Raw genomic sequence first — 13,620 nt, 5'->3', positions numbered from 1 at the left:
CGTTGCGAAACGTTTTCTTCGCTCCAGGAGGGTTCAAAAGTGAAGTGGTGAAAGTGGCAAAAAAGTTCCCCCACGGGGAATCGAACCCCGATCTCCCGCGCTACATAGCACACCTGAACAGGCATTCGATGAAAGGCGGATATACTAACCGCTGTACTATAGAGGAGTTCTCCTTGGAGATGAAAGTCAAATTGAGAGCAGAATATATAGCTTTGTTGAAATGGCAGGTCCGCCACACGTCGGTCTCCCTTGCGACAGTACTGTGGTGAATACCTTCGACTGAGTTGTCCTCTCTCACCCCAACGCACAATATCATCGACATTGCTCCCTGCGCATGGATATTGCAGGTATTTCATTCCTTTGGTGGGGCGTCAAGTCGCATATCAGATACGTCATGCTATATTTCATGTGTCAAACCATGTTACATACCTTCTATAGACAAGTACTTCTCGAAGATCGAAGTCACCCGTCTTCGGATAACGTCTTTACTTCCACAATAGAAGGATGTGTACCAAGCTCAGAGGCCTAGACTCTCAATCTTCAAAGAAGTTCGAGTCGACAACATCCATGCGATGCGGCTTTCTGCTGTGTTTATCTGAAAACTATAAAAAGGAAAAGAAACCCTATACTGTAGCTGATAGTTCAGGTTCGATCTCTTCCAACTTCGACCAATTTCACTCATCACATAACAAGAGCTATCAAGTATCTGATTCAAGATGTCTACTGTAAGTCCATTCTACTTTTTCATGTTTGCAACCAGATCACATATACAAGCAACAACGCACACTTTCACACTCTTTCATATTGGTCGTGATGGATAGATAAAGCTGATGACATTTCCATAGTCAAGCGAAGGAACTTTCCGACAAAATCTCACAGTTGATGACAACGGACGTGGGATTGGGGCCACCAAGATCTTACTTGGCGGTAACTCATATACCCTCAAAGATAGTACGTCGGTAGGACCAGAAGTCCTTTCTGACCTTACGGGTTCCCAAAGAGACGATATCGTCACCATCGTGCGAACTCAAGAGGGAGGTACCAAGTATATTTATCGTCCCAGTAGCCATTGGACCTCCTTTGACGGCGAACCGTAGATATAGGCGATGTTCACGATGGTTGATGTCATCCATCAGTCAGCTATATGGCATCAAAGATGAATGATCATCTCGGTAGAGGAAGATTGTGATTTTAGTTACTTGATTACGAAGGAGTAATTTACTGCACTGATGTCAGCAGATATGAGAAGACTATCGAAGACTTCACCTGACTGCACACGCATGTTGAAGAATGATAGCGCATACTGTATGTGTTACGAGTTCAAAGGATATCCAGTGCACGGTGCGATAGCTCTTCATCCTCACTTGCACAACTTGATAACGCGTCACTGGAAGCCTGCAAGAAGTGCGCTGAACATCTGAGACTACTTCTAATGTTGCCTTCGTCGTTTCACCATTCGCAAAAGTTCTTACTTCTGAAGCTTTAGTCTTCCCAGAGTGATCATTGCTGTGTAGATGCATGACATGACATAGGTCAAGGAGGAGGAGGTATGTCCAAGTGTTCACGCCGAGTTACATATAAAAAGGGAGTACTCATTGGGGTCTCTCCCATTTGAAAACTTCAAATCAAAGCTATATCATTAGTCGCGCCTTATACAGTATAGATACATACATACAACAAGATGTCTATCGTAAGTGTACATATCTTAGTTGCCGTAAGCCCCTCAAGTTGATCTCAACGATGGAATGCACTGATTACTGAAACGTGAACATGTATACTTTACAATCGTTAGGTGAGCGAAGGAACCTTCATCCCAGGACTGCAAACAGACGATAAAGGTACTCCGATTGGTGCTGATTCAATCACATACAATGGAAAACAATATACTCGTGAATCACAAACGAAAGTTGGACGTGAAGTCATATTCGATGCTGCAGGTACTCAACCTGACGATCTAATCACTATCGTCGACACGACCGAAGGACGTATCAGATTTGTCTATAAGCCCGAGAGAACATGGAGCACCTGGTTGGGATCTCGATCTAGCGCTGCTAAGTAATCTCCTAAGAGATCGCCATGATTGGACTCATTGGACGATGGTCATTGATAAGTCGACTTTCTATACTGCATCGAGAAGCTATACGCTGTCGTGATAAGATGAGAAGGATGCATATTTGAGTGCTGTGTAGGATTACTTTACTTGGCTGAGAGCATAAGCACACTCCGAAACAAGCGTTCTCGCCCTGCTCTATCGAAATTTCTCCAAAATGATTGTCAGTCGATTGATGTGAGGTGTATTGCTCGATAGTCAACTGATGTGAGATATACTGTCCAGTGCTATGCAGCCTCACATCCGCCATATAACCATTTGTAAGATACGATGGCCCAGAATCGCATGTAGATTGAGACTGTACTCCTTCTTTTCAATAGAAAGTTCGAGCGGGAATACCGTGACAGAGGATGAGTATCGAAGAGGGGTATTGTATCATATCTGGTGCGATGGGATATGAACGAAAGGTTCACCAATGATATCACAACCGTTTCACTGATGGACAAAGGACCCTTCCTTTAAAGGTGCTGACAACTCGGTGTATCAGAAAATGATTCTCTCAAAGGATATTAGGACAAGAGACAAGAGAGGTCTAGGACATGAGCGGTATACATAGGCATGAGGCTACATCATGAGGTTAACCCAGGCATTCTAGCTGCAACAACCGAATATCATACTTGTTCTATCATGAGTTCAGACGAGGTGAGTGGTAATTTGCACACCCTTATGATGCATCGTGCGAATAAGGCTACTCACTGATAAATGCGACAGTATCCATCCTTCACCCTCCTTCCGAGCGGCTCCGGAGCTCAGCTGATACAGAGAGGTTGAATCGCTTAGCAGCACCATTACATGACCGGACAAGGGTGGAGAGTTGATGGTAACACTCCTTCGGATGGTCCATCCATAACTGTGTATGACCCAGGCTTGAACACAGGAACTCGATACCATCTACCATCAAATCAGTCTAGTACGGGTGCATCCATTTCTTACACACAAGAGAGTGAAGATGATGGAAATTCTACTGGCACATCATGAAGTACTTTGGTAACCACGTACTCTGATCCTTATGTTCCCTGCACTTATGCACCTGACAGCGTATCATGCAATCATGCACAGAAGGATCTCGTGCATATGCGATGTACATTGCGTGCAGTGCCGGTGTAGCATTTGCTTGTATGCAGCCAGTAAAATTGCCACACTCGTCTCCGGACCCAACTTTTAAAATATCCTTCGAATTTCCCATATGAAATCAGTGTGCCTCCTCCGTACGCCACAAACCCAGGATGCACGCTGCCACTCAAGCTTTTAGGTCTTATGTGTGTCTACTATCCTTCAGAAGTATCAGATGGGAGCTAAAAGTCATCTGATGCATAGGAGCTTGCCCGAAGGACTTGTCTGCACGCCCCCATTTCCCCCTACAGCAGTTCTGGTCGCGCGTCAATACCACATGAAATGGTCGAGCCTTCAGATCATTGTTGCAAGTCGCTTTTCAAGTCTGATGTGTGCTGTTCAGAAGATGTATGTGTTGTACAGCTTTGAATCCAGATCACTCAATGTATGGGACTCACCTCTGTCAGGCGGAGGTGCATTGGCGAAAATGCAAAATGACAACAAAAACCTTGCAATAATTTCAAGCGTCTTCGTTCGCTCTATCACCTCTTCGCTTAGTCCACTTTCAAACCTATGATACACATCGACATGTTATACTGGTCAAAATCGGACATTGTACCTGTAGTGTTCTGGTGCTGACATGATTCATAATCCGATAATCGATCGAGGTCAGGCATTTCTCCTGGGATCTTTCTCTCCTCTACATCATTCGATGCCTGCCCAAAAGTAGACTCAGCAGGATATCAAGATGAGCGATGGCGTCACACCGAAAGGTAGAAGATGATCATGTCAGAGGAGATTTGGGAGCCTCAGTGGCTATCGACATATCCGCCATTGACAATGAAGGGAGGAGATGGATGACGCATTTCCCGATCAATCGTTGAAAGGATCAAAGTGAGTCTCCCGACGGGAATGAAAAGAGTGGTTTTGGGGACGACCCATTCTGACGTACATATTAGGGTAGTCCAGCTATACTGATCTGCTTCTCGATCTTTCTAGGTATCACCTATGCTACCAACACGTTCACTTTTAGGATCACAGATTCTCTACTCACGCATTACACCGGGCAATTAATGATACAAAAGGGGCATGCCCCTCTTATCTTTTGCTCTCATCGATATATGATATATCACACTGCACTGTCAGATTTGATAGACCTCATCACATCGCCTACTCAACTCATATCAGATAATATGTGAGTGTAGATAACACATCTTCGACAACGTATATCAGTATTACACAGTGAGCTTGATACTGAATTCTGGATGACTAGCCACATGGCTATGTCAGACTTATCCCACTACGCTAGAATTGCCCATTTTCAAGGTCTAACCTATGGTCTTCGATCAGCTACTTCAGAAAACTCGGGAAATAGGACCGTAGTAACTGATCGAGGTTCATTTGTACTCGATTACCGGGGAGAAGGAGATTATGGTAATGATCGACAATTGGTATACTCGTCTTATGACGGAGCCAACGTACAAGAATCACATGTTGTTAGAGCGCTGAGTATCATGAAAGATGATGGGAGCCCGCAACCTGCTTCGACTATTACTTACAATGGTAAGACTTTTGCGCTCGTTGATAGTGTTAGAGGGACACCTGGAGCGGATTGGGAAGATCTCGAGACAGATGAAGAATATCATATTTTTCTTAAGAGAGATGGTGGAGATGGTGATGACCTACACTTACTATTTTCATCTTACGCTGAGACCTGTTGAATTCTCAGATTTGATTATATAAGGTATACCTCACTTCCATCGACATTCCCATTTTCTGATTAGGAAAGGAGGTATGATCTACCTTGTACTTTGTTTATGCATACTAAGACTAGAAGAGTACAAAATCCGAAGTATCACGTCAGCTCAATTTACACGTAAACTTTCCTCCGTACATCACTCCTCGTTACTAAATGTGAAAGGATGAGAGCCAGCATCAAAGAATACTATCAGCGACTGAAAAAGCAGAAGCACAATATCGTGATTCAAAGCAAAGGATTATTTCGGGAGTCGAAGAGCCTGTGCTTCGATGACTGTGGTAACAAAGTAAGAGGTAAAAGGGCGACATCTTTCACAAAGATCTACCTTCCTATACGACTTGATCACATCGCATCCTTCTCTTCCGATCAAGTCGGGAGTTTCCTCGAGCTGAAACTCTGAAACTCACCTCGCCAAGCACGACGATCTTTCCCTCCTTTCAACCTAGAAGCTGAGTAGATCTGCACAAAGTGAATGCTCCAATGCATATATAGCGAACCTGAAGTTAGCCCAAAGGATATGATAGTATAACCTTTTAGATATCTAGTTGAAGGTGATCTTTGCCGCTATTCAAACTGTAATCTTCATACTGTGAGACATGTCATCACCAGCTACATCAACTACAGGAGACGATGGGTCTACGCTCAAGGTATACGGAAACAAGTTAACGTATAGAGAAGTTGGATCTGACGATGCGACAACTTACGACTATGCCGGCTCTTTTTACGTCGCTCGAGGCGATGATCATATCAGTCACAAAGCTGAAAGTGGCGATATAACCATCACCTTCTTCAAGGAAAGTCCAGGTATACCCTTACCCATCCCTTCAACCGCCCTGTCCAACAGGCTGATGGGTCGATCTAACCCCAATATACCTCTACTTGGCTCTCGTCCTACAGGAATTCAATCCGTTCGCTCGAGGACCCGACCGATCCGGCCCGGTCGACCTATAGACCCACAGCAAATTGACTGGTCATTAATCGATCTCCCATCAATCTCAGTTCCAATCGACAGAAGAGAGCCAGACCTTGTCCTGCGGTATAAGCCCAGCCGAGGTACAGATGCATCCTCTCAAATTTCGGATGCCCAACCTGATATGACCCTTTATACCAATAACCTCGAGCTGGGCGATCACAGATTCTCTTTCCACAAGGAGCTTTCCACTCATCCAGGTCATAGTTACGACCCAAGATCATGTAGTAGTATATCCGGAGGGTCCATCGGAATAGGTTATATCTGTCATGATGGAGATGAAAGCTTCACAGAACGTATGGAAGTCTATAAGCCTAACAGTGCAGAGAGTGTCGGGCAGATCATTACTGCTATTGGTACTTTTCACAGGACTCTCCCAAGAGACGTTTAGTTTTGGTATGTCTCTGACGTATTTGTAGTGGTATACTGACATGGATGCATAAAAGGTATATGATAATCCCGTATAAAACGGTTGCTCAACTTCTCTGCTGTATGTCAGAGGTAAAATAGCAACAGACCGAAGATATCTTGGAGTTGAATAATGCATCACTGTTTCGAGCAACCAGTCTGAGCCGAAGGGCAGAAGCATTGTAGAAGTGTTTCAAGGAGACTTTTGAGTCGATCACTTTCCTGCTTCTCGTCCGGTGAAATCGAAATTCGCGTTGATCTGAAACGCTCAAAACTTGAATTTCCATTCTGCCAAGAAGGACGATCCATTCATCCTTACAATCTCCTAGTCGTGATAAGAAGCATTTCAACCGGAAGTTATAGATGTATCCCATATATTGTACTCATAGTCTCAGCTTATATATACGAGTACCATAAAGTTGATCCAGAGAACAATACGTTGCAATCTTGTCGTTATCGTGTCAAGAATTTCTTCCAGTTAGTAAGATTGCACGACAAATGTCAGCAGACGAAGCTACATCAGGTACCACTCAAGATGACTTGTCGGTGTGCAAAGTCTATGGTGACAAGTTGATTTATAGAGAAGGTGGGAGCTCATCCGGGATGTTGTTCCACTATGCAGGGACGTTCAACGTCAGTCGAGGTGAGGGGTACATCCAATATGCTGACCCTGGGGAAATCACCATAACGTTATTCAATCATTTGCCGATCGTTCCCCCTGCACCTGAATCCACGGCCAGGATAAATCGATCCCATAGAAGGAGGGGAAGACACGACATGGCGGAGACCGGTATTGAGTCAGCTCCAATTCTATTCCAGCCATCAAGGGTTGACCGGGTCTTACGATATAAGCCCAGTCACGATACAGAATTGGGGCTGCCGTCCAATCAGACGGGTACGAATACGGACACGGATACGAACACGAATGAGATACCGAAAATCGAAATCCACACGAATACCCTAAAGATGGCCGAGCACACCTTTACTTTCCATAAAATACTCACCACTCAGATAGGTCGTAATCATGATTCGGCTGGATCAAGGAGTATCGCTCGAGCTTCGATCGGACTGGGATTCATCGACCACAATCGGGATTCTAGAGAGCATATTGAGATCTACAGACCTGCCGACCCCAGCCCAAGGGAGATTGGAGACATTAATGTCATGTTTGGTAGTTTCATCAATGACCTTCCGACACTATACAATGATGATCCAGAGGGGAGAAGGAGTAATGATACAGTATAAGATCGTAGACGTGAAATGCACTGAACGTGTACATGGGACTGTCATGTCATTCGTGGCTATAAGTCAAGTTTTTGCGCTGCAAGCGAGAGGGAGTGACAGCTAGCTGATTGCCACATTTCGGGGATATGTCCGGAATCCTAATTCCCGTTGGTACTGCTCACTCGGTAACGTTTCTCGACTTTCTTTCACTGTTGCATTCCAACTTTTTTTGGTATTGGGCATCTCATCAACATCAACATTCATAACGTTCACAAGTATATCATATAGCAGTCGTTCTCACACCATGGCATCCCTCTCACTCTCCTCGCGTTCCTCCCTCATCTCCTTACGACCACTCATCAACTCATCCCGACCATCCTGGTCTCTCCCATGTATCGCTTCCTCCTCTTCCTCCACTTCGACCCTCTCCGTGACACCGGTAGCACCCATTGAGTCAACCATACCCACAGCGTCATCTTGGAAATCTATACTTCCTTCTTTCTCCCTCGAATCGATAATGGAGTTGATCCCCCCGATCGTATGGGCGAGTGTACCCAAGAAGAAGACTTCGCATAGTAGGAAGAGTATGAGGAGTGCGAACAAGGGATTGAAGAATAGGACGAGTGAGTCATATTTTCCAATGATCCTATAATCAGCTATGTATGGGAAGTGCAGGTTGATTCGCCCGATGAAGAGCTTGGAGTGGTTGGAGCTTTAAGTCTTGAGAGAATAACATATACTGATTCATGTCGTGATCTACCAGACCTCTCGTTATGCGAAGCGTGCGGTTCGATCAAACTTACCCATCATATCTGTCCGACATGTTACTCTCAAATATCAAGAAGGTAAGCTAGCGCCCACTCTTTCGAGAAGATGTGTAAGTATAGCTGACTTAACATCTGTGGTAGATGGAAGAGAGAAGCTAGAGGTGAATCGCCTTCTGGAGCTATCACGGAACCAATACTCGAACACCAACCACAACAGAGTGCTCAACCATAGTAATCATAATCGCAATCCTTCATCCAATCATGCATATATATAACAGGTGACGGATACCAATCATCGTCGAAGAATGAAGAAGAGACTCAATCATGATAATGGTTGTTCACCTTACATCACTCATTTAAGTTACAACAATCAAATAAATCATGGATAGTCAATCTTTTCCTATTATACTACCACTTCAGAGTAGACCGTGTAAACGTTCATCAAAAGTATACCCTCACTTCTCCCAGAACATTCTATCTAACCTTGATTCTGATTCTGTTGATTCGGTTTGGGACTGTTTCTAGCTTGGATCTGATTATTCTGGATACTAGGTGATCTGGCGAAATGTTGCTATACACCCAATTCAAATCAAGTTAACTTATCGTCCCTCTCGCTGTCATTCTTATTATTACTCACAACTCCCTGCATACCCATCTGAGGTGTACCTGGATTGACTTGACCCTGCTGTTGAGCAGCTGCAACTTGAGCTTGAGCTTGTGCGGCAGCTTGCATCTGAGCCTATCACAAACCACAATTCAATCGTCAGCTTATACTCCGCATCTCGTCACACGGTATACGATACGCGGTTGACTTACATTCCTCATCATCAGCGCTCTGATCTGTTCGGGATTCGCCTGTTGTCCATTAGCAGCGAGCTGAGCTATGATCTGCTGCATCGCCGCATTGTTGATTTGGGGTGCCTGTATACCCTGTTGCACAGGTATTGGACTAGACATCTGAGGCGAACCTTGACTTCCTGCACTGGCTACTCGAAGATGTTGAGGAACAGGTTGTCCAGATGGTACACGTTGTTGGGGTGAAGCCTGTGTCATCGCCGGCGAGGAGTTCGCCATGGACGGATCGCCATTAGGTAATGGTGTACCCTGTTGGTTATACGGTGATTGACTCATCCTACCCTGCGCTTGGGCTTGGGCATGGGCTTGGAGTTGAGCTTGCTGAGCTGCACGTATTTGCGCTTGTGTAGCTGCAATCTGCTGAGCTTGTAGAAGTTGCATCTGCTGTTGAACCTGGATTGTTGGGGTCTGCTGCACTTGCTGCTGCTGCTGTTGCTGTTGTTGAGGATTTGGTCGAACGTTACCCTGTCCAGGTACAGCATTGACATTCTGTCTGTTCACTGCATTCGCAGCTACCACAGCGTTGAGCAATTGTTGTTGACTTGGAGCCATGTTTGGCATAGGTTGTCCATTAGGTCCCATTCGGACAGGTGCATTGGGAGGAGGACGCATTTGAGGCTGTTGATTTTGCGGCTGAGGGGTAGGTTGGATAGGTTGTCCTTGCCCTTGGGGTTGCGGCGGACCAGATTGGGGGACTGTCTGCTGTTGGGGTTGTTGTTGACCTTGAGCAGCTTGCTGCTGTTGAGCTTGCTGGGCAGCCTGTGCGGCTTGTTGTTGCTGTTGCATCATTTGCTGTCGTAGGGCTATCTGCCTCTGCTGCTCTTGCATAGCTCGTTGTTGTCGTTGTTGCATAGCCTGGACATCTCGTTGATACTTCGTTTCCACTAATTCCCAAGGGGTAGAGATGGATGACATGAGATAGCTAGCGTGCGATTCATGGACATTTATGATCTTCTTCGGTTGGTCTTTGACTAACAGACGATCTCACCGGTCAGCGATATTCTCTATTGGCTGAATTTGATCGATGCACTTACCACCTGTCTTGGTCTTGTTTGCCTCTCTCCGCCTGTTCAGCTTCCTAGCCGCATCGTAAATCGCTTGATGCCTGATTGAACTCTTCGTTCCTTCGTACCTAGGCTTGGCAGCTTGTCTATCCCTCTTCGACATACCTGGAGGAGGAGGCGCTCCTTCGGGCAACGGTGTTCCTGCACCAGCAGTACCAGGCGCTTGCGAGGCAGTAGCGGCGGGTCCAGGGGTGGGTGTAGGAAGAGAAGGCACAGAGATACCGGTGACAGGAGTCTGTTGAGGAGGACCAGCAGATTGAGGAGTTTGATTTCCCGGACGACTTGATGCAGCGGTGGAAGGTGGGATAGCAGAAGTGGGAGCAACAGGAGCGGGGGTGGTCGTGCCCGATGGAGGTGCAGCAGTGGGAGTAGCGGCTGTGGTTGGATTTCCACCAGGTGTGGGAGCAACAGAGGCAGATGCTTGGGCCAAAGCTTCAGCCTTTTTCAGCTTGTCTTTGCCGTCACTATAGGTGTAGTACCATCTCTCCCAGCATTCATACGCCGATCGTTTCTCGGTAGGTATATTAACCTTTTCCGTATTGAATGAATCAGCGATGAGTTGCCAATGGAAAGGATAGGTCCCGACAAGCTTTAAGAGATGTTCGTCATCTTCTTGACTCCATACTAGTTGAGCACGGAGATGCTGAGCGGGTGGTTTAGGTTGTTCAGGTGGTCTCATCGAATCTAAAGGTCTTATACCTCGACCATAGAACACACTTGATGTAGCAGCTACGACTGTCGGGTTCACATCGGTCGAACCCTTAGGATCTTCAAAGTAAGGGCCCTCGTGGATATCCCATACACCGTCAGGGGCATTTTTCGCAGGTTGTAAAGTGGATACGAGAATCGGTCGGATGTCCATGATACGTGAGGTGTGGGCGATACGATGACCATTCGTGTGCCCTTCATCCAGCCGGCGGGTAGGTTTGTCTTCACTAGGTGGCTGAGGACCTTGGTATACGGCTAGGTCCGGGAATAGGTCAACGAGTGAGGGGGGTGTCTGAGGTTCAGCCCCATCTTCGGTGGTCGAGGCAGCAGTCAGTTGAGGAAGCGAGTCGAGGTCAACGGTGGTAGAGGCGAAGGAGAGGTCCAATAAGGGTTTTCGAGCGGCAACGAGTTCTTCAACGTTTGCAAATCGTTTATTTATCACCAGTCCGTTAGGCAAGACAGTATCTCGCCGCACTTCCGAGGCTTCCCGATCACTTTCATCTGCATTGTCGATGTCTACGATACATGCGTCAGCTGGCATTCAGAAGTATTGCGTCAGACACTTACCATCAAGTCCAACCACATCTTCCCCCACATCCTCAGCTTCACCTTCCGCGTCTTCCTCACCCTCTGCATCTTCCTCTTCTCCATCCGCATCAGCAGTCCCACCATCATCCGGCTCTCCATCAGCATCCTCTTCCCCATCCGCATCAACATCTTCACCCATGTCCACATCTTCGTTCTCCTTCTTCACTACTTCATCTTGGACTTCTTTCATCTCATCTATACTTTCCAGTACTTCAGCTCCTGCGACACCTTCTTCCGCAGGCGAGTCTTCTTCTCGACCAATCAACATCTCAACATCATCATCTTCAGCTGAGGTATTCGGCACTTCCAACTGTCCCTGTCCCTGTTCTCCATCAATCTGTGTGTTCGTTTCTCTATTTCCCGAATGTCCAGGTATAGGTTGATCATTTGATTTACCCCAACCTCTATTGCCAACCATCAATTTTGCCTTTTCTCCGTCACTTGACAAATGCCATTCAACAACTTGGTAGGCGAACTCTCTCGCTTGTATCAATTTCCATTTTCTCTCTTCGTTAAAATCGACCCTCATCCATTCCATCTCTTCCAACAAGAAATCCCAATGAGATTTAGGTACAGCCAACGTTCTGAGTTTCTTAGGTTGTCTTAAACTCCATCTATTCTCATTCTTCTTGGTCTCTATCCTCTCCATCGCTCGAACGTGTCTCATCTCATTTAGAGCAATCTTCCAATCATTCGTTAAAACGCATTTACTAGATTTCGATAATGACCCACTGAGTGGGTTGAGCGTATAGGATACTTGAAGTTTATACAAGTCGACCGAATCGTTCAACTTGATTCGCTTCTTCGCTGGGCCTTGGCCCTGACCCTGACGTATTTGAGGAGGTAAAGGAGGCAATCTGGGTAATTGAGAGGTATAATCCGTCTCTAATGGCATCAAAAGCTTGGGTGATGTACCTGGTAATTCGGCAGGATGATAGTTGTCCACTGGAATCCATTCTGGTGCTTCCAATTTTGCTGGAGGAGCAAAGGATGTACTGGGTATTAACCGAGGTCGAGGTTGGATTTGATCCATTGAAATGCCCATCGAAGGTCCAGAGCCGTCTGGAGGAGGTGAAGGAGATAGCAGTAACGGTACGAATGGTTTTTGAGCTTTAGGAGATTTGATGGGAGCGATAGGACGGTCTTGTGATACACCCGAAGGAGAGATGGGCGATTTAGGAAGATTTGAAGTTTCTGCAGGGTGCGTTGTAGGAGCTTCATCAGGAAATACAGATGAGGTTGCAGGGGGAGATATAGGTGGTAATGAGGGTAATTGCAAGCTCGATATACTTGATCTATCACCGAGATCAGTTATCTCTCGCTCCATGACAAAATTTCGAAATATACACACCCTCCTCCGAGTTTGTAACGCTCTTTCCATTGCTGAAACCCCTCTTCCACTGTGTTCTCATCTAAAGCATCTTCTTCTCCTATTGGTGGGAAGTCTTCTGACCTTTTCCGCCTAGGTTCGAGCATCAAGTAAAGCTCTTTCAGCGAATCGGCATGTTTAGGTATCATTTCACTGATTCCAGTTCTCTGTATCAGTATGCTGCGCTTCAGTGATCATTTGGTCCGTAGATGCTCACTCTATCTCTGCTTGACGTAGCTGTATTACCTCGTGCAATGCGTTTCGGAGCTGGGATGACTACGAGTTATCAGCATGAATTAGCATAAACAACTTGACTGGAGGGGAAGAGACATACCGATACTTCCTGGTCCATCTTGGCTTTTTTCCGGACTTGATTCGCAGTACGGGTCAATTATCGGTTGATATCCCTCGAAAGGGCGAGTCAGAGTAGGGGGTTTCCCTTGTATGGTTTGGTCGTAACGGATCAAGTAGCCCAAATGTTGAAGAAAACATCAACATGAAAGTGAAAAGGAATAACATTGGATGGATCAGGCGCGTCAAAGGCGGCTTGTGATAGGCTTGTGACCAGACTGCATTCAACCTTTCGGATGCCTAATTCCAGGAACAGACCATCGCGTGGCTGAGCTGGGGGCTCCGGATTGTGTCTCTTATTGTTCTCTGTGTTGCATCTGTGTGTTTTTCCTTTTGTTCGACTATTTCAGATGGGATATAGCACATACATAGCATCTATATAGCATGAACAACA

The 13,620-nt window shown here is 46.0% G+C and overlaps 6 protein-coding genes across 6 annotated transcripts; 5 read left to right on the top strand and 1 right to left on the bottom strand.

Annotated features, from left to right (window-relative positions):
• Window positions 1–716: 716 nt before the first annotated feature.
• On the top strand, window positions 717–1,097 carry L199_003017 (uncharacterized protein; the record flags this gene model as incomplete). Its single annotated transcript, XM_064888754.1, has 2 exons — window positions 717–725; window positions 846–1,097. The coding sequence occupies 2 exons, from the start codon at window positions 717–719 to the stop codon at window positions 1,095–1,097; spliced, it is 261 nt and encodes an 86-aa protein (XP_064744826.1).
• A 3,349-nt stretch (window positions 1,098–4,446) lies between these two features.
• Window positions 4,447–4,884, top strand: L199_003016 (uncharacterized protein; the record flags this gene model as incomplete). The annotated part of the gene is made up of 1 exon (XM_064888753.1): window positions 4,447–4,884. One exon carries the CDS (start codon window positions 4,447–4,449, stop codon window positions 4,882–4,884), a length of 438 nt encoding a protein of 145 aa, XP_064744825.1.
• Window positions 4,885–5,518: 634 nt separating this feature from the next.
• On the top strand, window positions 5,519–6,283 carry L199_003015 (uncharacterized protein; the record flags this gene model as incomplete). Its single annotated transcript, XM_064888752.1, has 1 exon — window positions 5,519–6,283. One exon carries the CDS (start codon window positions 5,519–5,521, stop codon window positions 6,281–6,283), a length of 765 nt encoding a protein of 254 aa, XP_064744824.1.
• A 515-nt stretch (window positions 6,284–6,798) lies between these two features.
• Window positions 6,799–7,545, top strand: L199_003014 (uncharacterized protein; the record flags this gene model as incomplete). The annotated part of the gene is made up of 1 exon (XM_064888751.1): window positions 6,799–7,545. The coding sequence occupies one exon, from the start codon at window positions 6,799–6,801 to the stop codon at window positions 7,543–7,545; it is 747 nt and encodes a 248-aa protein (XP_064744823.1).
• Window positions 7,546–7,828: 283 nt separating this feature from the next.
• L199_003013 (ribosomal protein L32) lies at window positions 7,829–8,523 on the top strand (the record flags this gene model as incomplete). Its single annotated transcript, XM_064888750.1, has 3 exons — window positions 7,829–8,147; window positions 8,288–8,369; window positions 8,433–8,523. 3 exons carry the CDS (start codon window positions 7,829–7,831, stop codon window positions 8,521–8,523), a joined length of 492 nt encoding a protein of 163 aa, XP_064744822.1.
• Window positions 8,524–8,769: 246 nt separating this feature from the next.
• Window positions 8,770–13,227, bottom strand: L199_003012 (uncharacterized protein; the record flags this gene model as incomplete). Its single annotated transcript, XM_064888749.1, has 8 exons — window positions 8,770–8,862; window positions 8,929–9,030; window positions 9,108–10,117; window positions 10,181–11,434; window positions 11,486–12,801; window positions 12,858–13,028; window positions 13,093–13,151; window positions 13,210–13,227. 8 exons carry the CDS (start codon window positions 13,225–13,227, stop codon window positions 8,770–8,772), a joined length of 4,023 nt encoding a protein of 1,340 aa, XP_064744821.1.
• Window positions 13,228–13,620: the final 393 nt, after the last annotated feature.

Source organism: Kwoniella botswanensis, chromosome 1, assembly GCF_036426115.1.
Source record: "Kwoniella botswanensis chromosome 1, complete sequence".
Lineage (NCBI taxonomy): Eukaryota > Fungi > Basidiomycota > Tremellomycetes > Tremellales > Cryptococcaceae > Kwoniella > Kwoniella botswanensis.
Note: the sequence above shows the minus strand (reverse complement) of the source record. Positions and strands in the feature narration are given on the sequence as shown.